This window comes from Hylobates moloch, unplaced genomic scaffold (genome assembly GCF_009828535.3).
Source record: "Hylobates moloch isolate HMO894 unplaced genomic scaffold, HMol_V3 SCAFFOLD_8, whole genome shotgun sequence".
Classification (NCBI taxonomy): Eukaryota; Metazoa; Chordata; class Mammalia; order Primates; family Hylobatidae; genus Hylobates; species Hylobates moloch.
Window position 1 is genome coordinate 37178049 of NW_026652283.1, and position 25945 is coordinate 37203993.

Here is a 25945-nt window from a genome sequence, read left to right on the forward strand (position 1 = left end):
TACCATGTTGTACATTCTGATACATGTTGTAGCATGTGTTAGAATTACCTTCATTTTAAATGTAAAAATGATACGTTGGTATATCCTCAAGGTTCATCATGTTGAACCTTGTGGTACCATATTGAACATTCTGACACATATTGTAACATGAGTCACAGTTACCTTCTTTTTTTTTTTTTTTTTTTTTTTTTTTGATACAGAGTTTCACTCTTGTTGCCCAGGCTCAAGTGCAGTGGTGGGATCTTGGCTCACTGCAACCTCCACCTCCCAGGTTCAAGTTCTGCCTCAGCCTCCCGAGTAGCTAGGATTACAGGCGTTTGCCACCACCCCTGGCTAATTTTGTATTTTTAGTATAATTTTGTATTTTTAGTACAGGCAGGACTGTACTACATTGGTCAGGGTGGTCTCAAACTCCTGACCTCAGGTGATCTGCCCACCCCAGCCTTCCAAAATGCTGGGATTACAGGCATGAGCCACCACGCCCAGCCAATTACCTTCATTTTTAAGGCTGAATCATAATCAGTTGTTTATATAATCCATGATATGGTTTGGCTCTGTGTCCCCACCCAAATCTCATCTCGAATTGTAATCCCCACATTCAAGGGAGTGACCTGTAGTCCTCATGTCTCTACAAAAGGGAAGGGATTGGATTATAGGGGCAGTTCCCCCCATGTTGTTCTTGTGACGAGTGAATTCTCATGAGGTATCATGGTTTTATAAATGGTAGTTTTCATGTGCTCTTCGTGCTCTTGCCTGCCACCATGTAAGACATGCCAGCTTCCCCTTCTGTCATAATTGTAAGTTTACTGAGGCCTCCCCAGCCATGCTGAACTATGAGTCAATTTAACCTCTTTCTGAGCTGGGCACGGTGGCTTACACCTGTAATCCGAGCACTTTGGGAAGCTGAGATGGGCAGATCACTTGAGGTCAGGAGTTCGAGACCAGCCTGGCCAACATGGTGAAACCCCATCTCTGCTAAAAAAAAATACAAAATTAGCTGGATGTGATGTTGCACGCCTGTAGTCCCAGCTACTTGGGAAACTGAGGCAGGGGAATCGCTTGCACCGGGGAGGTGGAGGTTACAGTGAGCCAAGATTGCACCACTGCAATCTTGCACCACTGCTCTAGCCTGAGCAACAGAGCAAGACTCCAACTCAAAATATATATATATATGTATATAGTAAATCCATCCTATTGTCTATAGATTTCTTGATGTTTCTAGTTTTTCTGTTGCAAATTTATCCTTTATGATTATTCTTGCATATGTTTCTTGATGACATATAAGAAATTAGTATGTATGCAATTCAGTATAAGATGTGTTTCTTATGGTAGATCTCTAGGGCAGAGGTTGGCAAACTTTTTCTCTAAAGGGCCAGATAGTAAACATTTTAGACTTTGTAGGTCATACTGTCTCTGTTGCAGCAGTTCAGCTCTGCCTTTGTAGCATAAAAACAATACAGATAAGGCCGGGTGTGGTGGCTCACACCTGTAATCCCAGCACTTTAGGAGGCTGAGGTGGGCGGATCACCTGAGGTCAGGAGACCAGCCTGGCTAACATGGCGGAACCCATCTCTACTAAAAATACAGAAATCAGCTGGGCATGGTGGCAGGCACCTGTAATTCCAGCTACTTGGGAGGCTGAGGCAGGAGAATCCTTTGAACCCAGGAGGTGGAAGTTGCAGTGAGCCAGGATTGCACAACTGCACTCCAGCCTGGGTGACAGAGCGAGACTCCATCTCAAAAATAAAATAAAATAAATAAAAACAATATAGATAGTACATAAATGGATTATTGTGTTTCTGACAAAACTTTATGGACTCTGAAATTTGAATTTAATGTAATTTTTCATGTGTCAGGGAATGTTCTTCTGATTGGTTTTTAAACTATTAAAACATGTGAAAATCATTCTTAGCTCTTGGGCTACACAGAAACAGCAGGTAGGTCTCTTGGATTTGACATGCAGGCATAGTTTACCTACCCCTCTGTAGGGTATATTTGAGGAGGTGATTGCTCAGGCCTAGGGGGGTGTACAGTCTCAACTTTGCTAGAAACGCAAAACTTAGTTTCTTTTGTGCAGTTGATCCTTGAACAACACGGGCTTGGAACTGTACGGGTCCACTTATGCGTGGATTTTGGATTTTATTTAGTAAATACAGTTGGCCCTCTGTATCCGTGGATCCTGCAACCAAGCGTGGATAGAAAATGCAGTATGTGAGGGATGTGAAATCTGCTTATACAGAGGGCTGACTTTTTTTCATATCAGCAGTCTCATGCCAACTGTAGGCCTTGAATATGCTCGGGTTTTGGTATCTGTGGGGTAGGGGAATGTCCTGGAACCAAAGCCCCAGTAATACTAAGGAAAGACTAGTTTTATCCATTTACATTTCTGTTACTGGTTAATTAAAGTTGTGGTCACCTCACATCTGGCCAACACTTGATTTATTTTAATCTTTGTCAGTATGGAGGATATAACATGAACTTCATTTTGTCTTTAATTTGCATTTCCTTGTTAATGATTAGTTGAACATTTTTTCATGTTTATTGGGTATTTTTAATTTTTTTGTGTGAAATGCCTGTTACAATAAATCTATTACCCACTTGTTATTAGTTTTTTCTTATTGAATTGTAGGCGTTCTCTAAACGTTCTGAACAATAAACTTACCAGTTATAGATGGTGCGAATAAACTTCTCATTCATCTCTTATGTCTTCATAAAATCTTTGCATATGCAGAAGTTAATTGATTTTAATGTAGTTGAATGATAATAAATTTATCAGTCTTTTCCTTTATGGTTTATATTTTAACTCTCATTTTATTTAGGAAAAATTTCCTGGGTTGAGATCAGGAAGAGCAATTACAGTTTGCCCTCTGTATCCGTGGGTTCTGCATCTGCAGATTCAACCAATCATGGATCAAAAATATTTGGAAAAAAATATTGATGATTGCATTTGTTCTGAACATATAAAGGCTTCTTTTTCTTGTCATTATTCCCTAAACAATACAATATAACAACTATTTACATAGCATTCACATTATATTCTTTTTTTTTTTTTAAGATGGCGTTTCACTCTTGTCACCCAAGGTGGAGTGCAGTGGCGCGATCTTTGCTCACTGCTACCTCTGCCTCCTGGGTTCAAGCAATTCTCCTGCCTCAGCCTCCTGAGTAGCTGGGATTATAGGCACCTGCCACCACACCCAGTTGATTTTTGTATTTTTAGTAGAGATAGGGTTTCAATACAAAAATTAGCCAGGTGTGGTGGCAGGCGCCTGTAATCCCAGCTACTCAGGAGGCTGAGGCACAAGAACCACTTGAACCTGGGAGGCAGAGATTGCAGTGAGCTGAGATCATGCCACTGCACTTCAGCCTGGGCGACAGAGCGAGACCGTGTCTCCAAAAAAACCCAAAACACATATATATACACACACACATATATATATGTATAATAAATATGTGTATTACATACATATATGTAAATTACATGCATATATAAATTTTATATGTCTATTACATATATATGTAAATATATATATTTTTTCTGCTTTTCTCTTTATCCATTTCATGTTTTCCTTTATTATCTTTCCTTTAAGGAGTGTTGAACTTTGTTCTGACATGTGTTACTTTGTTTTGGATTAGCTTGATCTTTCTGAGACTTGTTTTTTAACCTTGTGAGGGCAGCTCTAGGGTTGACTTTACTGTAGTTTAGCCCTATTCTTTTTTTCTTTTTTTCCACTTTAAAAGATAGGGTCTTGGCCAGGCGTGGTGGCTCACGCCTGTAATCTTAGCACTTTGGGAGGCCGAGGCAGGTGGATCACCTGAGGTCAGGAGTTCGACAGCAGCCTGGCTAACATGGTGAAACCCCATCTGTACTAAAAATACAAAAATTAGCTGGGTGTGGTGGTGCGCACCTGTAGTCCCAGCTACTCGGGAGGCTGAGACAGGAGAATCACTTGAACTCAGGAGGCGGAGGTAGCAGTGAGCCGAGATTGTGCCACTGCACTCCAGCCTGGGCAACAGAGCGAGACTCCGTCTCAGAAAAAAAAAAAAAAAAAAAGATAGGGTCTCACTCTGTTGCCCAGGCTGAAGTGCAGTGACATAATCCTAGCTGACTGCAGCCAGGACCTCCTGAGCTCAAGCAGTTCTCCTTCCTCGGCCTCCTGAGTAGCTGAGATTGCAGGCATGGACTAACATGCCTAGCTGATCTTTAAATTTTTACTAGAGATGAAATCTCGCTATGTTGCTTAGGTTGGTCTTGAACTTCTGGGCTCAAGCGATCTGCCCGCCTCAGCCTCCCAAATTACTGGGATTACAGGTGTGAGCCACAGCATCCAGCTAGCCCTATTCTTAATGTGTGACATTTCAGAGGGCTTTACTGATTGTCCCAGGTGTTTGACAAGGTCTCTTTTTCTTCTTTTTAAGTAGACTTTACTTTTTAGAGCAATTTTAGGTTCATAACAAAATTAAGTGGGAAGTATAGAGAGTTTTCTTATCTCCCCTCCCTACTACCCAACCTCCCTCACTATGGACATCCTGAAATGTAGTGGTACATTTGTTATAATTGAAGAACCTACACTGAGATATTATCATCACTCAAATTCCATAGTGTACATTAGGGTTATTCTTGGTGTTGGTCATTCCATGGGTTTTGACAAACATATAATGACCTGTATCCAGCATTATAGTATGTATCATAGAGAATAGTTTCACTGCCCCAGAAATCCTCTGTGCTTCACGTTTTCATCCCTCATTTCCCCTAACTTCTGGCAACCACTGGCCTATTTACTGTCTCCATCAGTTTGCCTTTTCCAGGATGTCTTGTTGAAATCATACAGTATGTAGTCCTTTGAAATTGTCTTCTTTGACTTAGTAATGTGTATTTAAGTTTCTTTCATGGGTTGGTAGCTTTCTTTTAAGTCCTGAATAATAATTCATTGTGTGATTGTGCCAGTTTATTTAGTGACAAGGTCTCATCATTCGGGTTAATCAGATTCAAAAGTCTGCTCATCTTTGTGTCAACACTGGTAATTTTCTCCTTGTAGTTCCCTGATAGTTGTTCTATTCCTAGTAAGGATTTCACTCAGTGCATGTGCAGGTTACTATTCAGCCAAATAATTTTTAGTGCTCTTTCTCTGTGTGTCAGTCTTTTCTTTGGTAATTTGTCCTGCAGATACCAGCTGCTGCAGCTTTCTCCAGCTTCTGCCTGTGGTCTCCTTGGCTTAGTGAAACTGGTGTGCTCTGTTTTGAATTTTCTCTTTACTGCGGTTTGCTAAATGTTCCCAGGCTGAAAGCCAAGGTGAACCTAGGGCTGACTTCATTTGTTTCCTTTTTCTCCATGATCACAGTCTTGTGTTACTTCTTGTCCATAGACTGAAAAGAGGTATTTCATGTTTTGTTTGATTTTTTTTTTAGTTATTAGCAGCAGGAGGGTTACTTTGGAACCAGTACTGCACCATGGTTGCTGGAAGTGGAATGTTTTATGATCAATATTGTAACTAGTGCCTAACTTACAATTTCTGTATGATTTTGAACTTAACTCAGAAATAGTTCTATAGAGGCCAGACTTTGTGGCTCACACCTGTAATCCCAGCACTTTGGGAGGCTGAGGCGGGTAGATCACCTGAGGTCAGGAGTTCGAGACCAGCTTGGCCAATGTGGTGAAACCCTGCCTCTACTACAAACACAAAAATTAGCTGGGAGTGATGGCGTATGCCTGTAATCCCAGCTACTGAGGTCGCTGAGGCAGGAGAATCACTTGAACCTAGGAGGCGGAGGTTGCAGTGAGCCAAGATCACGCCACTGTACTCCAGCCTGGGTCACAAAGCGAGACTCCATCTCAAAAAAAAAAAAAAAGAGGAAAATAGTTCTATAGATAATTTCCCTAAGTAGCTTTCTGAGCCTATTTAACTCAATATTATTTATCTACCATAATGCCAGTTGTACTGTGTGAACCACACATAGCAACATTTCTATAGATGGAGTGTTAGCAAACCTTTTTCCTAAAGGCCAAATAGTAAATATTTAAGCTTTCTTGGCTGTGGTCAACAAATATGACTTTTTGCATTCTCCTTATTCTTCTTCTTACAACCTTTTAAAAATGTAAAATCATTCTTAGCTTAGAGCCATCCAGAAATAGGCCCTGGATAAAATTGTTTAAGTAGGACTTCTATATATATGTATTTATTTTGAGATGGAGTTTTGCTCTTGTCACCCAGGCTGGAGTGCAATGGCGCTATCTTGGCTCACTGCAACCTCTACCTCCTGGGTTCAAGCAGTTCTCCTGCCTCAGCCTCCTGAGTAGCTGGGATTACAGGTGCACGCCACCAGACCTGGGTAATTACCTGTATTTTTAGTAGAGACAGGGTTTCACCATGTTGGCCAGGCTGGTCTCGAACTCCTGACCTCAGGTGATCCGCTGGCCTCGGCCTTCCAAAGTGCTGGGATTATAGGCGTGAGCCACCGCACCCAGCCTTCAATTTTTATTTTCAAAAAAATCTCCATTGACCATTTTTTGCAGATAGTATGAGCTCTAGTAGAAGTAGTTTATTCTGTTAATGAACTTATGAGAGTAAAAAAATGAAGTTGTTATAAATTTACTGATGCCATTGAGGGAAAAAAAAGTACAAGTTACTCTGTCTCTACAGTTATAAAGCCCTTAATAAAGGATTATTTTAACATTGCTTTTTTTTTTCCTGGATTATAAGGGGTAGTGTTAAAAATTAGGTTTAGGGCTTGAACAGATTCTTGTTTATCTGAATAGAAAGGGATATCAGCTAAATCTGCTGTGACAAGTGAAGAGAGAAGATGAAAATACAGATTTTTGTTTTATAAGTAACAACTATGTTACAGAAATTTTGGAATTAGAAGGAAGAAGAATAGTAGGAATGCTTGTGGGCCTAAAGATTGGGGTACAGTTGGGTAGTTGGTACTGTCTCCCCATATCTCTGTGGTAGTGTGCTTCTGCAATTATTGGCAAAAATGACTTTTGTATTTATTATTTTGCTTAAATATTATGTTATTCTGCTTACAAAAGTAATACGCTCTTTGAAATACTGACATGTAATAAGATATGAAAATTTTACTCAGTAAGATGATAGTTTATTACAGTGATGTGCTTCAGTTTTAATAGACTTTTGACAGTTTTTAGGTAATTGCTGAATGTTTTATCAGTTTACATAGATATCTCTAATCTTCTTGATCATTGTTGCCAGAACACTAGAAATAACAGGGATCATTCTAAAAAGTAAAGTCTGTTGTAGTTGTTCTCATATTGAAAAACAATGATTTGTTTTATAAAATGGTTTATACTGTACTTCAGTCATAATTTTTAAAGCCTTAGTGCGTAAGTTGACTATTAAAGTTGGTAAAAATCAAACTCATTTCTATCAGAAATGTATCAAGTGTAAATATTTATCACCTTTTGGTAAGCTATAAAATCAGATTGATCTAAATATCCACTGGTTTCAAACTTTAAAAAAAAATTTTGAAACACTGTTAGAAATATATTTTACATTGAGACATATACATGTGTATCTCTGTGTGTACACAAACATTTCTTGTAGCATTACTTATTGTCATTCTATATGATACACTTCGCTTTCTGTTCTAGCCCATTAAAAAAATACTGGTTCCTTAATGTGTCCATCCCTGCAACTTGAAAGAAGACTAAATTATTACATTGTAGTTATTATCTCATTCTCATGCAGAGTTTTCTTTTGGTTATTGCCATATTAATAACTATGATTCTTTTTCAGTTTAGGATCATACATAAGACTTAACCTTTTTTCTATTGTAAATGTACTCTGATAAGAATCAGGGTCTGTCACTAAAGGAGAAAACTGGAGTGGCTGTTGAGGAGCATCTAGTAGTTTCAGACACAGCCACACAATTCAGCATGCTTACCAAGATTTATTGTGTTTGTTCCCAAACTTTATTAGTACTTGCCATTGTAGTTATATAAGTTAACTTGTACATTTTTTTACACTAGTGAAATGTTACTTTGAAAAGTAAACTGTTGTTTCTGTGAAAATTTGAATGCTTTAGAAAAACTAAGCAAGTCAGTAAAAACATGGATGTGTAAGTGTCTTTACTTTCTCCCTCCATTTTAAAGAAACTCAGATTGCAATCATGAAGATGGACTATATGGTTGTGATTTATTTATTTTTATTTCTTTTTTTTTTTTTTTTGAGATGGAGTCTCCCTCTGTCACCCGGGCTGGAGTTCAGTGGTGTGATCTTAGCTCACTGCAACCTCCACCTCCTGGGTTCAAGCGATTCTCGTGCCTCAGCTTCCTGAGTGGCTGGGATTACAGGCATGCACCTGGCAAATTTTTGTATTTTTAGTAGGGATGGGGTTTTGCCCTGTTGGCCAGGCTCATCTCGAACTCCTGACCTCAACTGATCTGCCTGCTTCAGCCTCCCTAGGTGCTGGGATTACAGGCATGAGCTATGGTGTCCAGCCTGTGGTTTAGTTAAGAAAGACATATTAGTATAGCCATTATCAAAATCTTGGCTGATATTAAATGATTGGTAAATGTGCTTTTGTATGTCTCAAGTAAAAATAAATGTTTAAGGCATTTATGTTTCATTTTTAATGATTTTTGGCTTTGACTGTTGAATTACATTGTGATCTTAAAAAGGCGTTTTTATTATTTAGGAAATTATATTTTATTGAATACCAGTAATAGTCAGATCATCTCTTAGAAATGTTTCTGTGACAACGGCCGAGCATGGTGGCTCATGCCTGTAATCCTAGCACTTGGGAAGGCTGAGGTGGATGGGTCACTTAAGGTCAGGAGTTCGAAACCAGCCTGGCCAACATGGTGAAACCCAGTCCCTACTAAAAATACAAAAAAATCAGCCAGGCGTGGTGGTTGGCACCTGTAATCCCAGCTGCTTGGGAGGCTGAGGCAGGAGAATTGCTTGAACCCCGGCAGTGGAAGTTGCAGTGAGCTGAGATCATACCACTGCACTCCAGCCTGGGAGACAGAGCAAGACTCTGTCTTTAAAAAAAAAAAAAAAAAAAAAATTTCTGTGACAAAACAAAGCGCTAACTTAAGCTTTTATTTAAAACAAATCACAATCACCTTGTTTTTGTTTTTCATTTTTTAATTTATATAATTTAATTTTTGTTTGTTTTTCATATATATATATATAAAAGACAGAGTCTGTCTCTGTCACCCAGGCTGGGTTCAGTGGCGCAGTCATAACTCACTGCAGCCTTGAACTTCTAGGCTCAAATGATCCTCCTGCCTCACCCTCTTGAGTAGCTGGGACTACAGGTGTGTGCCACCATGCCTGGCTTGTTTTTTAATTTTATTTGTAGAGACGAGGTCTTGCTGCGTTGCCCAAGCTGATCTGAAACTCCTGGGCTCAAGTAATCTTCCTGACTCCATCTTAAAAAAAAAAAAAAAAAAAAAAAGTAGCAATCTCAGGGAATTGTTAGAGAACCATGATTTCTAAAATTGAAATTACCTTTTTTTTTTTTTTTTTTTTTTTAGATGGAGTCTTGCTCTGTTGCCCAGGCTGGAGTGCAATGGCACAATCTCGGCTCACTGTAACCTCTATCTCCCAGGTTCAAGTGATTCTCCTACCTCAGCCTCCCTAGTAGCTGGGATTACAGGCGTGCGCCACCACGCCCAGCTAATTTTTGTATTTTTAGTAGAGATGGGTTTTGCCGTGTTGGCTAGGCTGGTCTCGAACTCCTGACCTCAGGTGATCCGCCCACCCCACCCTCCCAAGGTGCTGGGATTACAGGCATGAGCCACCATGCCTGGCCGAAATTACTATTAATACTAGTTTATTTCTGAAAATTATGCTTTGATTAAAAACAAAAATGTGCCCTTCCCACTCTCAGTGCTGCTGGGCCTGCAGGTCTCTGTCGAGCCGCGGACAAAGATCTCTCTTCTGCAGGATGGGGTTTGTTAAAGTTGTGAAGAATAAGGCCTGCTTTAAGAGATACCAAGTGAAATTTAGAAGATGATGAGAGGGTAAAACTGATTACTATGCTTGGGAATGCTTGGTGATACAGGATAAAAATAAATACAAAACACACAAATATAGGATGATAATTCGTGTAACAAACAGAGATATCATTTGTCAGATTGCTTATGCCCTTATAGAGGGGGATATGATAGTCTGCACAGCATATGCATATGAACTGCCAAAATATGGTTTGAAGGTTGGCCTGACAAATTATGCTGCAGCGTATTGTACTGGCCTGCTGCTGGCCCGCAGCCTTCTCAGTAGGTTTGGCATGGACAAGATCTGTGAATGCCAAGTGGAAGTGACTGGTGGTGAATACAATGTGGAAAGTAATCATGGTCAGCCAGGTGCCTTTACCTGCTATTTGGATGCAGGCCTTGCCAGAACTACCACTGGCAATAAAGTTTTGGGTGCCCTGAAGGGCGCTGTGGATGGAGGCTTGTCTATCCCTCACAGTACTAAACGATTCCCTGGTTATGATTCTGAAAGCAAGGAATTTAATGCAGAAGTACACTGGAAGCACATCATGGGCCAGAATTTTGCAGATTACATGCACTACTTAATGAAAGAAGATGAAGATGCTTACAAGAAACAGTTCTCTCAATACATAAAGAACAGCATAACTCCAGACATGATGGAGGAGATGTATAAGAAAGCTCATGCTGCTATACGAGAGAATCCAGTCTATGAAAAGAAGCCCAAGAAAGAAGTTAAAAAGAAGAGGTGGAACCATCCCAAAGTATCCCTTGCTCAGAAGAAAGATTGGGTAACTCAGAAGAAGGCAAACTTCCTCAGAGCTCAGGAGCAGGCTGCTGAGAGCTAAACCAAACAATTTTCTATGAGGATTTTTCAGATAAAGACGATAAACTGATGGGTAGCAACAACAACCAAAAAAAACCAAAAACCAAAAAAACAAAAAACAAAAATGTGCAGGAGGAATTAATATATTAGAATATTTCACAATATTTATTTATATGATAATTGAATTCCTTAGTTGGTGGTTATACCTTGAAATGATTCTTGGATATAGCATAGAAGTATCAGTGTACTGCTAAAGCAATGACTAAGAGGGACAAAGAATGACGGTTGACTTTACCTTGAAGTATGAAATTTGCTTTCATTATAAAATAAATATTGTTCTTAAATTACTTAAAATAACTTTATTCTCCTTGTGCAAAATCTAAGTCTATTTACATTTTACTGATCACAGTCTCTGTTACACAAAGATTTTCCTGCTGAACTCACTGCTCTTTATTAGACCTTTCTTGTAAGCATACTACAAAGCTGTAATATTCTCAATCTTAAAAAAAAATTCTTATAAAAAAACCACAAATAAATAGGCCGGGTACAGTGACTTGCACCTATAATTCCAGCATTTTGGGAGGCAGAGGTGGGAGGATCACTTGAGTCCAGGAGTTCAAGACCAGACTGGGTAACAGAGCAAGACCTTGTCTCTACTAATAATTTAAAAATTAGCACACACACACACATACACAGCCAAAGTCAAAAAAACAAAAACCTCTATTAAGGGCCTCTGAATAGTTATCTCTGTTCCTTCAGTTCCTCTGAAGAATTATTTTATACTAGGATTCTCAAGTTATCTCCTCTCAATCTCTATTGGGATCAGTCCACTGACTTGTACACTCATTTTCCCACTGATGTAGCTGTTGTCAAGTTAGAAGTTAAGTTGTCAGTCTTCGTTTTATCAGTCATCTCAGCAGCATTCATTATGGTTAAGTCACTCCCTCCTACTTTCTTCATTAGCTTCTATGACACGAGTCTCCTCATTTTTCTCCTACTCTATTAGCTGTTCCTTCTTAGTGTCTTTTCTGACTCCTTCATTTCGACCAGATTTCTAAATACTGAAGTATGTCAGGACTCTCAGCTGTCTTCCATCTGTAGTAAATAAACTCACTAGGTGATCTTGTCTAGTCTCATGAATTTTAAGTACCATCTCTTCATTGATGAGTCCCAAATTTATGTCTCATTTCTTGGCCAGTCTTCTCTTAACTACAGGCTAATATATCCAACTGTCTTCTTGATATTTCCATTTGAAGATTTAAGAAGGATATCGAAATCTACCGTCCCCAAACCAAATTATTCATTCTTCCTCTTTCAGTGTGGTCCTCCCTTAGTGTTCCTATCTCAAGAAATGACACCCTGTTGTGTTATTCTTGACTCCTTTCATACCCAGCATCTCATATATGTATCAGGCAATGCTTCTGCCTTCAAAATATATCCACATGTGACTACTATTCTTCACATCCACCATTATTATTACCTTGGGTTTAACTACCAGTTTTTCCTTGGGTTATTGTAGCTTCCTAAGTGGTCCTAAGTGGTCTTCCTGCTTCCATTCTTCTGCTCCCTATAACATTGAACACTTCATAGTACACAGAAGCTATATGTAGAATGTATGATCCTTGTAAAACATAAATTATGTTAATTTGTCTGTAGACTCTTCTAACGACTTCCTTTTACACTTACATACATTGCAGTTTTTTCCTATTGCAATTTCCTAATAGATCCATTCTCTGTTTATTTCTCTTTTCTCATTTTTTAATCACTCTTCCTCTCATACATGCAATTCCTGCCATACCATCCTTGCTTTTCCTCACATAACGCCAAGCATACTCAGAGTGTCTAAAAGCCAGAAATCTTCCATGAGAAATTTGTGCTTTCAGGTGTTTCAGCTACTGAGATCGTAGTGTTCTGTTTTGTTCTCTTGATATAAGCTCTGAGAAACAGAAACTGTTTCTTTTATTTGGTTATATGGATCACAAGGATGAGAAGAATTCTGATTCAGTTAAGTAATGTAACTAGTACTTATATTTTAATTGCATAAGATTTTATGCAGCCTACAGATTTATTGTGTAAGTACCAAAATTGCTAATTCAAATCTGTTGCTTTGTTAGAAATTGACATCTCTGAGGCCAGGTGCAATGGCACATGCAATCCCAGAACTTTGGGAGGCCAAGACAGGAAGAGTGCTTGAGCCCAGGAGTTTGACACCAGCCTGGGCAATGTAGTGAAACTCCCGTCTCCACAAAAAATTAGCTGGATGTGGTGACATACATCTGTGGTCTCAGCTATTTGGGAGGCTGAGATGGGAGGATCACCTGAGCCCAGGAGGCTGAGACTGCAATGAGCCGTGATCATGCCACTGCACTCCAGCCTGGGTAACAACAAGATTCTGTCTCAAAAAAAGAAAGAAAGAAAAAAAAGAAATTGACATCTCTGAGAAAACTGTAGATCTCCAGTGCATTTCAAAGATTTAAAACATTTTTTTCACTTAACAGATCTTGGGAATTCATAAAGCTGCCTCATTCTCTTTAACAGCTATATAATATTCCATTAGAGGTATGTGCTATAATTAAGTTAGCCTCACTGATGAACACATGCTGTTTTCAGTCTTTTTCTGCTATAAATGTTCTTTTTCATCACTCTCATGAGATTATATCTGCAGGGTGAATTTGTAAAAGTTGAATTGTTGGGCTGGGCGTGGTGTCTAACGCCTGTAATCCCAGCACTTTGGGAGGCCAAGGCGGGTGGATCACCTGAGGTCAGGAGTTTTGAGACCAGCCTGGCCAACATGGTGAAACCTTGTCTCTACTAAAAATACAAAAATTAGCCGGGTGTGGCAGGTGCCTGTAATCCCAACTACTCAGGAGGCTGAGGTAGGAGAATTGCTTGAACCTGGCAGGCAGAGGTTGCAGTGAGCCAGAATGGCACCACTGCATTTCCAGCCTGGGCAACAGAGTGAAACTTTGTCTTTAAAAAAAAAAAAGTTGAATTGTTGGGTCAAGAGTTCTGTGTATTCAAAGTATCAAAAATATTGCCTAATTGCTCTTTATTAGTTTTGTACCAGTTTTCATTCCTACCAGCATTATTTGACTGCAGGAGTTGGCAAACATTTTTCTGTTAAGGGCCAGATGGTAAATATTTTGGACTTTGCCGCCTACATATGGTCTCTGTCAAAAACTTTTCTTTGTATATATTTTAGTCTTAGGCCATAGTTTCCCAATTTTGGCCTATAGCATAGCTGCAAGACTTTATTTTTTATTTTTTATTTTTATTTTTTTTTTTGAGACAGAGTCTAGCTCTGCCACCCAGGCTGGAGTGCAGTGGCGCAGTTTTGGCTCACTGCAAGCTCTGCTTTCCAGGTTCACGCCATTCTCCTGCCTCAGCCTCCCGAGTAGCTGGGACTACAGTCACCACACCCGGCTCCTTTTTTTTTTTTCCAAGTAGAGACAGGGTTTCACTGTGTTAGCCAGGATGGTCTCGATCTCCTGACCTGGTGATCCGCCCGCCTTGGCCTCCCAAAGTGCTGGGATTACAGGCGTGAGCCACCGCACCCAGCCATCTGCAAGACTTTTATCAAAACTTTTTGTCATTACCAACCTGCTGTGTGAACATGATATCTCGTTTTATTAGTTTGCATTTCTCTTGTTGAACCTTAGTATTTTGCTCTCTCTGAAATACTTGTTTGAGTCCTTTGCTTATATATGTATTTGGTTATTTGTCTGTATCTTTACTGAACTATAGGTCCTATCTTTATCTTTTAAGGAAATTACCCTTTGTGGTATGAAATAAAACCTTTTAAATCAGTTTATCTTTTTATCTTTTTGATTTGGTTTGTGTTTTCTCATCTCTAGCCATTTTTAAAGTCACATTTGATCTTTTATATTTTTATTTATAACTTGATCTTTTATTCTGGATTTTTTGGGTCATTATTAGAAAGGCTTGTCTCTGCGACTCAAAAATAATTGTTCCATAGTTTCTTTAATATTACTAAAATGATTCTTCCATAGTTTATTTAATATTACTGTTTTATTTCTTTATGCCTAAAACTTAAATACATCTGTAAAATTTTTTGATGTGAGTTAGGGATCTCATTTTTCCATATGACTACCCTTTTCTTCAAATACTATATCCTGAATTTAAATGTAGTGATAAGGGGCTGGGTGCAGTGGCTTATGCCTGTAATCCCAGCAGTTTGGCAGGCTGAAGCAGGAGGATTGCTTGAGCTCAGGAGTTCAAGACCAAACTGGGTCTCTACAAAAAATACAAAGATTAGCCAGATGTGGCGGCATGCGCCTGTAATCCCAGCCACTTGAGAGGCTGAGGTGGGAGGATTGCTTGAGTCCTGGAGGCGGAGGTTGTAATAAACTGAGATCATGCCACTGCCTGCCAGCCTGGGTGGCAGAGCCAGATCCTGTCTCAAAAAATGAACCAACTAACTAAATAAATAAGTAAATGTAGTGATATGGAAAGTTGCTTACAATATTACTTCTTAGTATTGACTTCTCATGCACTATAGAACTCATTGTTCCGACTACATAAAATGCCTCATTTTTCATTCATGAAAAATTACAGAGCACATGCTATGTGGTCAGCTACTAATGATGAAACGTTGAGATGGCTCACCTGTAAGTTCTTCAGCATACATCTGCTAAGATTTTAGCATCTGTTTTACTATCTATTGTCTCAATTGATTATTTTAGAAAGTATAGACAATTTTTCCAAATCTATTATTGCCTCTATGTTTATTAGCAAACTTTCTTATGATAAAAACAAGCTTTTCTCTCCTTCCCTTTGACATTATGGACTCAAATCATTATTTACCCTCATACTGTTTCTAATTTTCTGTTTATTTTTTCTAGCTCTGTGAGGAGGAAGAGTCATAGCTATCTCTTTCATCATTTTATCCATAGAACCTAGTTCAATACCTCCCACAGAGTGGTTTCCTAATAAATATGTACTGAATGAATGAATACTTCAAGCAGTGGGGAGCTATTGAAGAATCTCAAGGGAGGGTGTAATGTGAAATGATTTATATTTTGGAAAGGTAATTCTGGTGTCATTATAGAAGAGAGCAACTTGAGCAAAGCTCAGGAAAAAAAAAGAAAGAAAGAAACAGAGGGTTGCCCTGTCACACACCCAGGCTGGAGTGCAGTGGCACAATTATAGCTTGCTGCAGCCTCAAACTCTTGGGTTCAAGTGATCCTCCTTCCTCAGCCTCCTGAGTAGCTAGGACTGCATGTGTGTACCACTACACCTGGCTGATTAAAACAAAATTTTTTTTTGTAGAGATGGGCTTTTGCTATGTTGCCCAGGCTGGTCTTGAACTCCTGGCCTGAAACAATCCTCTGGCCTCAGCCTCCCAAAGTGCTAAGATTATAGGTGTGAGCCACTGTGTCTGGCCCAGGAAAGCTTTCCTTTGGATTCTGTATCAGTTGGGACCTGATTACAGATAATACAACTCAAATCAACTTAACAAAAGGAATTTATTGGATTATGGAATCCAGAGAAGGGTTGAAGAACCAGCCACATGAAGGATGTAACTGGGCTTCAGGAACAAGTAAGAGTAAGGATGCCAATGCCACTAATATTTTTAGTCTTCGCCTCACTCTATTTTTATCAGTTCCAGTTTGTTTGCTGATGTATCAATTAAATGTGGTTTGGGCATAGAGTTTATAAGGGTATGGTTGTTTCCTGAGTATCCATGTGGACTGAATTAGTATACCTTTGAAGGTATTGTAGAATCCAGGAGGAGATGTGGAGTATTAGAAATAGGTGCTAAGTGGAAAAGATGGATTTGAGAGAGATAAGTAATAAAGTTGACAGAATTTGTCCAGGGGGAAATCTTGAGCAACTGCTGGTTTGGTGAGTCTGTTAACCATCTGAGGGAAATACAAGAAGCATATGCTTGGAATGGGAGGGAATATGATAAGTTTTGATTTTAGAGATGCTAAGTTGGAGAACGTGTAGGAGCTAGTTGAATATAGACATCCAAAATCTTGGAAGAAAGGTCTAAGTTTAAGTGCTTAGGAAGTCAGTAGCAAAGGTAAGTGTTATGGAGGTGAACAAAATAGCCCAGTCTGAGTGTAAAAGTAAAGAGAACAGGAATCTTGCAGAAAAACTAACATTGAAGCCATGTGAACAGAAGAAGAGTATAAAATAAATTATAAGGCAACTAAGGAAAGTAAGAAATAAGAGTACCAAAGAATCCAAAGGAATTTTACCCATAAGGGATACGCCACTTAGGGATTGAAAAAAGTCAATTTGCTTTGACCATTAGGAGATCATTGATGATGTTAATGAGAAAAGTTCCAGTGGAAAGTTGGGAGCTGATTGTATTAAGCTCAAAGGGTTAATGATAGAGATGAAGTAGAAGCAAACTAGGTAGAATTTTTTTCCTACAAGTTTGTGAAGGGAAGATGAACGAGGGCATTGTAGGGTTAGGGGGTTGCTTTGTTTTGTTTTGGAATGGGAGAGATTAGTATATATTAGTAGTTTTGAACAGTAAATAGTTTTTTATTCTAGGTTGGATAAAATTTATTTTTATGTGTAAGTATTAACTGCCATCAGTGTTTATTAGTGTTAGTGCAGAGAAAATGGGACTCAGACCAAAGACCTGAGTGCTAATCTCAGTTTTCCCTGAATAATCGCCATAATAATTATAATTACCATTTTATATTCCCTTCTATTTGTCAGTCATTGTGTTAGTAGGTCTTTTATACATACTATCACTAATCCTCACCACAAATTAATCTCCAAGGTGAGTATTATGCTGTTGTATAGATAGACTCTGAGAGTTTACTTTTTAGGATTACATAGATTTTCAGGATCACGCTTTGATTTCAACACAGATATGTCTGATTCTGAAGTTGGTGCTCTTTTCTCTGTATCACGTAGCTTTCTTTTCTAACCTAAAGTAGTTTCTCAAGTTTTGGCTCCTCGTTTCCTTAACTTGTCAGATAGGAATAGTCATATCTGTCACACCTATATAAAAGTGTTAAATGAATACTATGGTAATATCTGTATTTTGTTTGAAAAAATATTTATTTGGTTAAATACCAGACTGACCTTATCATTGTGGTCATCTTTAGCACTATCGTTTGTCTAAACAGTATTTTACTTTTTAAGGTGGTGGTATCATGGATACAGAAATGTCTGAAGATATAGACCACAACTTAACTCCTACCCTTGACAGCATGTCTTATGGAATGCCGAATCAAACAGGATCTGAAAATTCATTGCTGGATGAAGATGATTATTTTTTGAACTCTGGGGATCTTGCAGGAATTCCAGTCGTTGGTAGTGACAATGAGGATGAACAGGATTTTAGTTCAAAGGACAATCTTGTTTCTTCAATTCATACTGATGATAGCTTGGAAGTAGAGAGAAGAGTCACACAGCATGAATCAGACAATGAAAATGAAATACAAATTCAAAATAAGTTAAAAAAAGACTTTCCTAAACAGTTTGATCAGGTTTCTGTCTTTAAATCAATACGGAAAGATTTTAGTCTAGTAAGAGAAAACAGCAAAGAAACATTTTCTGGAAAGGAGAAAAATAGAGACCTAACTTATGAACGTGAAAAACGGTTGGATAAACCCCATAAAGATTTGGATTCAAGGTTGAAAAGCAGTTTTTTTGATAAAGCAGGTAATAATTGTTGGAATTAGAACCATAAAACACAATTAAAAATTACTGATCATAATATATAGCTTTTATTACTTTTGATGTTAAGTGAAGTATGAACGGTTAAATTCATTGTAAGCTTGTCATTTTTCTTTTGTCCTTGTTCTTTGCAGAGTGACTGAATTTCTCCCAGTAACTTTTGGTAATGGTATAAATGGTTGAAAATAGCTCTAAACCTCATTTCTCCCTCCCCTGGTTGCAATGTTTTGATGAGAAAGGCAAGATACTTGAATCACCTGTTCATTTTCTTTGGTTGAACATTGGAACCTGAAGTTGGATTTAACTTCTTTGTGCTGTAAGCACTAATTCAAACTGCTGTCTCACCACTTAGTCCAAATTAGGGAGTTATTTTATTTTTTAATTTTAATTTAATTTTTTGTTTATAAACCCTCACCTCTATCTGAAAGGGAGGTTTTTTTTTTAATTAAAAAAAAAAACATTTCTAATTTATGTTTTAGAAGTTTCTTGAGGTTCCTCCTGAGCCTCTTTGCCCAGTGTACCCTATACTTTAGCTTTAGTTAACATTCTTGAATATATCACATTGTTTCCTTCTATGCCTTCCTTTCCTCCTGCTATTCCATTTGCCTGCATGTCATTTTCTCTCTGTAAATTTGCTTGTGAAAGTACTTCTTATCCAACAATGCCTAACTCATAAACCTCTTCTACTCTGTCGTCATTCTAACTGCTCTACATCAAGAATAAATTGTTTCCTTATCTGTATTTCCCCAGCATTTTCATGCCTTATTATTTATAGTACTTATCACACAGTATTGTAGTTCTGTATTTGTTTTACCTTACCTACTAGTGTAGGAGTTGAGGGCCAGATTGTATCTTACTCATCTTTGTATTCTTGGGACCTAACCTGGTGTAGTAAAATAGTAATTCTTCAATAAATGTTCAGTAGCTGTGAAGGAAAGCAAGTACCAGTCCTTGTATTTCTTCTAACAATGCTAGGAAATGTATGGTAGAAAGAACAAACCAGTATTGTTAAAAAGACAGCTTTTGAGTATGTACAAGGCTGTGCAAGGATATACTATATTTTTCTCTATAATTCAGTATATATTTCCAATATCCCTTCTTGGGGTATGATAGTCATGTTTCTCAAGGAACATAATGTCTAGTAGTAGAATGGACAAGACAAGTCAGGCAGTAGAAGTGCCAGTGTCCAGCTGAATAGCGTAAGATTTAATTTACAGTTAAAGACAATGGTAGAAGAGTTTGTCATAAGGCAGTTCAAAAAGATGTCTTTCAAATGACTGCAACTGTTTTAGGGATTCTTAGAAGAGAGATGATTTTTAACTTAGTCAACAGGGAAGGTTTTATAGAGGAGAGGTGAATTTTTAACTGAGCTGAGTCTGGAAAACTGTATAAAGATTAGGATAGACAGAGGGGACTTGGAATAGAATAAGTAGAAATGGGGGAGAACCAACACAAGCAATTTTCAGAGCAAAAATAATTTTTTTTTTTAGGTTTGAGCAAGGAAAAAATGTAGGGCAAGGCTAAAAGCTAGGTGGGCCAGATTGTGCAGAACTTTGAGTGAAAATACCTTTTGGGTGTTTTTGGGACCCAGTTCACTCTAACGAGCATCTTTGTTGGAAAAGAGAGGTGATTATCAAATGATAGCTTTTTAGGTCACTCTTTATAAGATATGTTATTCATATACATGTGTTTGTTTGTTTTTTTTTTCCTTTCAATAGCTAATCAAGTTGAAGAAACATTACATACCCATTTACCACAAACCCCAGAAACAAACTTTAGGGTAAGTTTTCAGTGTGTATGTAGATTGCTGTAACTGTGACAAGTGTCAAAGTTTTCTTTATGTCACTTTCTAAATTCTAACAATGTATTAGGTAGAGCACTGATTTTTTTTTTTTATTTGCTTAATATTTGTGTAAGGTCATCATCGGAGACATTCTAAAAAGCCTCAACTCTTAGGGTCTTTATTTGTATTTGGTATTTAGACATATAACACATTTACTTTTAGGCATAGGCATAAGATCCAAAAGCTAATGAATGTCCATAGAGTTCTTCATTTCCAGTGAGCTTTTCTTTGGGTGTTAAACCTGAAGAGGAATCATTTTTAAATCTGAATATTTATTAATCCTTTATATTGTGTTTTAGGATTCCAGCTACCCATTTGCCAATAAAGAATCCATTGGTTCGGAACTGGGGAATTCCTTTGCATCAAATATTAGAATTAAAGAAGAACCTTTGGATGATGAGTATGACAAAGCAATGGCACCACAGCAGGGACTACTAGACAAAATTAAAGATGAACCTGACAATGCTCAAGTAAACATTTCACCTTTTTTCCCCCCCTTCTTTTTGTTCCACACATTGAATTATTCATTTGAGAGAGGAAGTGCTTAAGAAGTGAAATAGTTTGTTGACAGCGTGAAAGGAAACTCTTAAAGAAGGTTGAGGCGATTTGAATTACCATATAAGGCATTAACGAGCTATATGAAACTTTTCCTGAGTAGTAATTAAGGCTTTTAATCATCTTTGTTTCTTAATACCACTATGATTTTTGCAATGCATTTTAGTGCAAGGATTTGTGAACTATACGGCAGATATGGTTGAAGATTTATGGTATTTTATAGGTTTGTGGTGCAATCAAGTTTATGTAGGCTAGTAAGCCTTTTGCAGTTAATGCTAATGAAGTACAGGCTATATATGGATTTAAATATTTTTCAGGAGGGGTTAATGGACAGATCATCTTTGGAAGGGTTAATTGATTGAAGAACCAGTTCATTGGATTAGTGGATAGAAGGTAAAGGAGGCTTTGATGAATGATACATGATTCCAAGTTTGAGATCTGTGAGTAATAAGAGTGAAGGTAGAGCTCTGCTATTTCAAGGTTGCTCTGGAGATAAAATCATAGAGATCTTATAACTGTGAGGTCCTGAAGTCAGCCAAGCTATCAATGCAGTTAATGATGTTGCTGTTGTTGGAATAGAAGAAAAAAGTTATATCAGATGCTGCAATCATTTTGAAGTGCAAGAAGGGGTCCAAGGGATGAATATGAATAGCAGCAATTATTTGAGGGTATCTGTGTTTTGTAAAGATGGTATGAATTGACTATTTTTCTGAAATAACATTTAATCTGGGGGAAGCTTGTATTTTCCTATCTTTCTGTTTGTATTAGAGGGTTTGAGACTGTCAGACTTCTGTGGAAGTGCTTTCTTCTTCTTTTCTTTCTTTTTGTTCTTTTTTTTTTTTTTTTTGAGACAAGGTCTTGCTCTGTTGCCCAGGCTGGAATGCAGTGGTACAATCACTGCTCACTGCAACCTCAACCTCCCAGGCTCAAGTGAACCTCCCAGCTCAGCCTCTCGAGTAACTGGGACCACAGGTGTGTACCACCACACTGGCGAATTAAAGAAAAATTTTGTAGAGGGACCAGACATGATGGCTCACGCCTGTCATCCCAGCATTTTGCAGGCTGAAACCAGCAGATCACTTGAGGTCAGGAGTTCCAGACCACCCTGGCCAACCTGGTGAAATCCCATCTCTACTAAAAATACAAAAAATTAGCTAGGCGTGGTGGCGGGTGCCTGTAATTCCAGCTGCTTTAGAGGCTGAGGGAGGAGAATCACTTGAACCAGGAGGTGGAGGTTGCAGTGAGTTGAGATTGCGCCACTGCCCTCCAGCTTGGATGACAGAGTGAGACTCTTTTTTTGGTAGAGTAAGTTGCACAAGCTTGTCTCTAACTTCTGTGCTCAAGCGATCCTCCTGCTATGGCCTTCCAAAGTGTTGGGATTACAGACGTGAGCCACCATGCCTGGTCAAGAGCATTTTTCATTTAGATGTTTTTGGACAGGATTTCTCTAACTCCACAGCGTTGACATTTTGGACCAGATAATTCTTTATTGTGAGGAAATGTCCTGTGCATTGTAGGACATTTAGTAAGCATTTGTGGCCTCTACCTACTACATGCCAGTAGCAGCCTCCTCCCTTGCCAATTGTAACAAAAAATGATCTACTGTTGAGAACCATTGTATTAGAGTAAGCAGATGGAAGAATAGGAGATTGCAGAGGTTGGTGATTCATATGAGTCAAATTGATGCTCAGTTAGCATGAATTCCATGACGTTCAGTGGAAGTTGGATGTGTTAGGGTAGTGATAAAGCTATAGGAGTTGGATGGATATGAGTATAGTTGCTACAAAGAAGAAAGTAGAAGGAATATAAATAGATTTTTCTATTCTATTTAAATAGATGGTAAATAAAAGCATGTTTGTAGAAGCAGGTAATGGAGATCTTAGATATCTGAATTAGGGATAAATAGATGTCCCAACACCTGGGGAAAGTTCATGTGGCAATATATGCTTCAGAAGACTACAACTATGTCTGTATGAAGGGCAGATCTTGTATCTCGTCTCCTGCCCCAATGTGGGCATGCTGGCAGGGTACCAAAATCATCTCTTTCTTTTGTACTTGAACCATGTGACACTTCCTTGGGACAAAACGGCACTTAGAGCATAAACCAAATACAATAGGGGTAGAGAACACTGAGAAGGTTATTAGTATTGTTTTCAGCACAATCAGAGGTTCCAGTGGCTGGAGAATATAAATAGGATGGAACAGATAGAAAGACTTAAATTTTTATATACTTATTCAGAATTATAAAATGTGTTATAAAATACTGAATATGAATATGAAGTTTCATCATGATTATGGGGAAGAACTTCCCCAAAACCTCACTCCCTGATTGATTGGACTTGAGAATTAAGCAGTAATGTGAGTAGGTCCTGGGCATATGATCCAAAAGCATTCTTTACCCTGACCCCACAATAAGGCACTTGCAGTATGTGAGTGGATAGAGCTAGGTTTTCCCTGAGGAGTCCTTTTTGTTGTCAGCCATACCAGTCCTATAGGATCAGACCTTTGATAATTCTTCTAGAAATCTCCCGAGAGCAGCTCTCATGTTATAAACTAGATATGTGATTCTTTCCTGCTTTTCTTTTTCTTGTCTTTTTGACACCCCTCCCCACCTTCCCTCCTTCTTTTAGAAGAGTATCGCCTTTCAATATTGCATAATTTATTACTTTTATTAATTTCCCATGGACTGGAAAAGAGAACTCTAGTGTATTATGTTATTAGTCTCAAAAAAGTACTATTAGCCTCTCATAAAATACTGATAGATTTTACAGTTGTGGTCAGCGTTTACTTTTGACCATCGGTTACCAATAACTTTTTTCATGGTTCAATAAAATCATAGCTTTAGTTTATGGCACCTTTTCAAAACTTCCCTTGGCTTTTCTTTGTGCTTAATTTAGGTAGTTTTGCTTTTAGCTCACTTCCTAATTCTCTTTTTTACACAATTCATTTTGGTCCTAATTTCTTTACTTTACTGTATAAACAAGGTGCTGAAATGTGTGTATATGTATTTAACTTCCTCTACCCATTTGCTCTTGGTTATTTCTTCAGCTACGAAATTCTGGATTTGCCAGTCATTGCCCGTCCTCCTGCCTCTATTACTGGCATAATGTCATTGGGTCTCTCAGTTTCATTTCTTCATTCTAATTCTATTGCATGTTTCTATAATGTTTTCTGTAGTATTTTTACAGCTAAGATGCTTTTACACGTACTGTGTTGCTTAATTCTCCTAACAACCCTATATAAGATGGCCAGAGTAGAGGATGTTAACATTTGTAGATGAGAGAGCTGAGAGATATAGAGATTTAGTTACTCAAGCCCTCATGGCCAGGAAGGAGCCAATCTGGGGACATAATCAAAGTCTTTTTTTTTAGTCTACCAATCTTTCTGTAAATAAAAGTTGTTTAATTTTAAAATACCTCGGGAAGGTTTCAAAATAGATATTTTAAAGAGAGCCAGAGACCTCATTTTCCTCTTTTGCCTTTTCCATAGGGTCTAAAAACTGTACATTCAGTAAATACTACATTAAAATCATGTTTTCTTTTTCTTCTTGCTCATAATAATAGAGGAAGAGCTAATGTGTAGTCTCTCATTGAAAGAACTCAATTAAAATGGGAAAGCAAATGAACTAATTGTCGTCATAATAGTGATTCATACAGTTTTGGAAAGAAAATGTAATAATTCAAATGTTGGGGCTGTTTTAGCCATATTGAGTTAATTTGGCAATAGAAACTGTTACTCATTTCTAAAATACGTTCATGTGATATTAATATTGATCTTCATTTGTAGTAAACTAAGAAGGTAAAGGTATTGGTAAAGGAATTTTTTGTGTTCTGGCATGTGTTTTTCTGCTTCTGAAAGCTTTTGGGTTACCAATTAGATACTTACTTCTCAGAAAATATTTATTAGTATTTTGCTAGTCATTGATTTCTTTATCAAATACTTGTAAAATTAGTGATCATGGGAGGATACAAACATAAACCAAACATGATTGTGCCTTGAAGGCGTTGTGGACCATACAAACGGTACTTAAGATGTATACTATTTTACTATATTACATAAATAATATGTACTCAAGGCTAAAGGAATCCAGCAGAAGTTTGCAGTAGCCATCACAGAGACTAAGAGAGCTGACTGGAGACGTTAATGTATGCCAATGAGTATTGGTTATTTCTGGAGTTTTCGGAGATTAAAATAAAAATATTTAAGGAAATTTTCTTTAATACACTATATAATAAAGGAATGTCATGATTAGTCGATGTTAGAAAATCTTTTAATACATATATTTCATCAGCAGGTCAAATAAGGGTATCTGTAGTAGTCACTTTATTAGATGCCAAAAGACATCTCATGTAATTCAAACATTTCTTACAACAGATTTTTTCTTGATCGTGGTAAGGAACTACTACTTCAGATCAGTAACAGTTATTGAAGTTGAAGTAAAATGATGGAAATCTTCTGTTAATATTACTAAAAGAATACAAGTTGCAGATGTCATCGTTATTATTTAACTCTTGTTGGATTTCTACTTCAATCCATGTTAAAGAAATTAGAAGAAAAAATAATGGAAAAAGGGAAATAAAATTATCACTTGCTATTAAGAATATTTATGAAAGAATTAATAGAATTCATGAAAATTTAGTGGAGTACCTAGTTGAATTATACCAATACTTCTATAAATAAACTTCCCAGTTCGATGATATAATGAAAAAGATACACTATTCCCAGCAGCAACTAAAAAGTACTTATGTCAGATACAACTTGAAATAATGAAGAGACCATCTTTTTAAATGTAAGAAATATGAAGATGTCAGTTATTTTTAAATTAAGATTTAAGGCCAGGTGGGGTGGCTCACGCCTGTAATCAATCCTAACACTTTGGGAGGCCGAGGGTGGCGAATCACTGAGGTCAGGAGTTCAAGACCAGCCTGGCCAACATGGTGAAACCCTGTCTCTACTGAAAAATACAAAAATTACAGAAATTAGCCGGGCATGGTGGTGCATGCCTGCCTATAATCACAGCTACTCGGGAGACTGAGGCAGGAGAATCACTCGAGTCTGGGAGGTAGAGGTTGCAGTGAGCCAAGATCGCACCATCGCACCCCAG

General features: G+C 37.9%; 2 protein-coding genes across 11 annotated transcripts in view; both read left to right on the top strand.

Annotated features, from left to right (window-relative positions):
• Nucleotides 1–25945, top strand: part of ZMYM4 (zinc finger MYM-type containing 4) — a 146131-nt gene that overhangs the window by 65082 nt on the left and 55104 nt on the right. For 6 of the 10 annotated variants that reach the window (XM_032160210.2, XM_032160208.2, XM_032160207.2 and 3 more), the window contains 3 exons: nt 17907–18428; nt 20162–20223; nt 20586–20756. The exons of 2 other annotated variants lie outside the window; for them this stretch is intronic. In XM_032160210.2, the coding sequence (XP_032016101.1) occupies nt 17918–18428; nt 20162–20223; nt 20586–20756 (744 nt within the window). In that variant the 5' untranslated portion in view covers nt 17907–17917. Of the gene's footprint in view, nt 1–13331; nt 13338–17906; nt 18429–20161; nt 20224–20585; nt 20757–20786; nt 21235–25945 lie in introns of those variants that run through there. 2 more of the 10 variants (XM_058443560.1, XM_058443561.1) reach the window with 2 other exon arrangements.
• On the top strand, nt 9747–11618 carry LOC116472928 (large ribosomal subunit protein uL18-like). The gene is given in 1 exon segment (XM_032758187.2): nt 9747–11618. A coding segment is annotated over 1 exon segment (972 nt). The 5' UTR covers nt 9747–9828; the 3' UTR covers nt 10801–11618.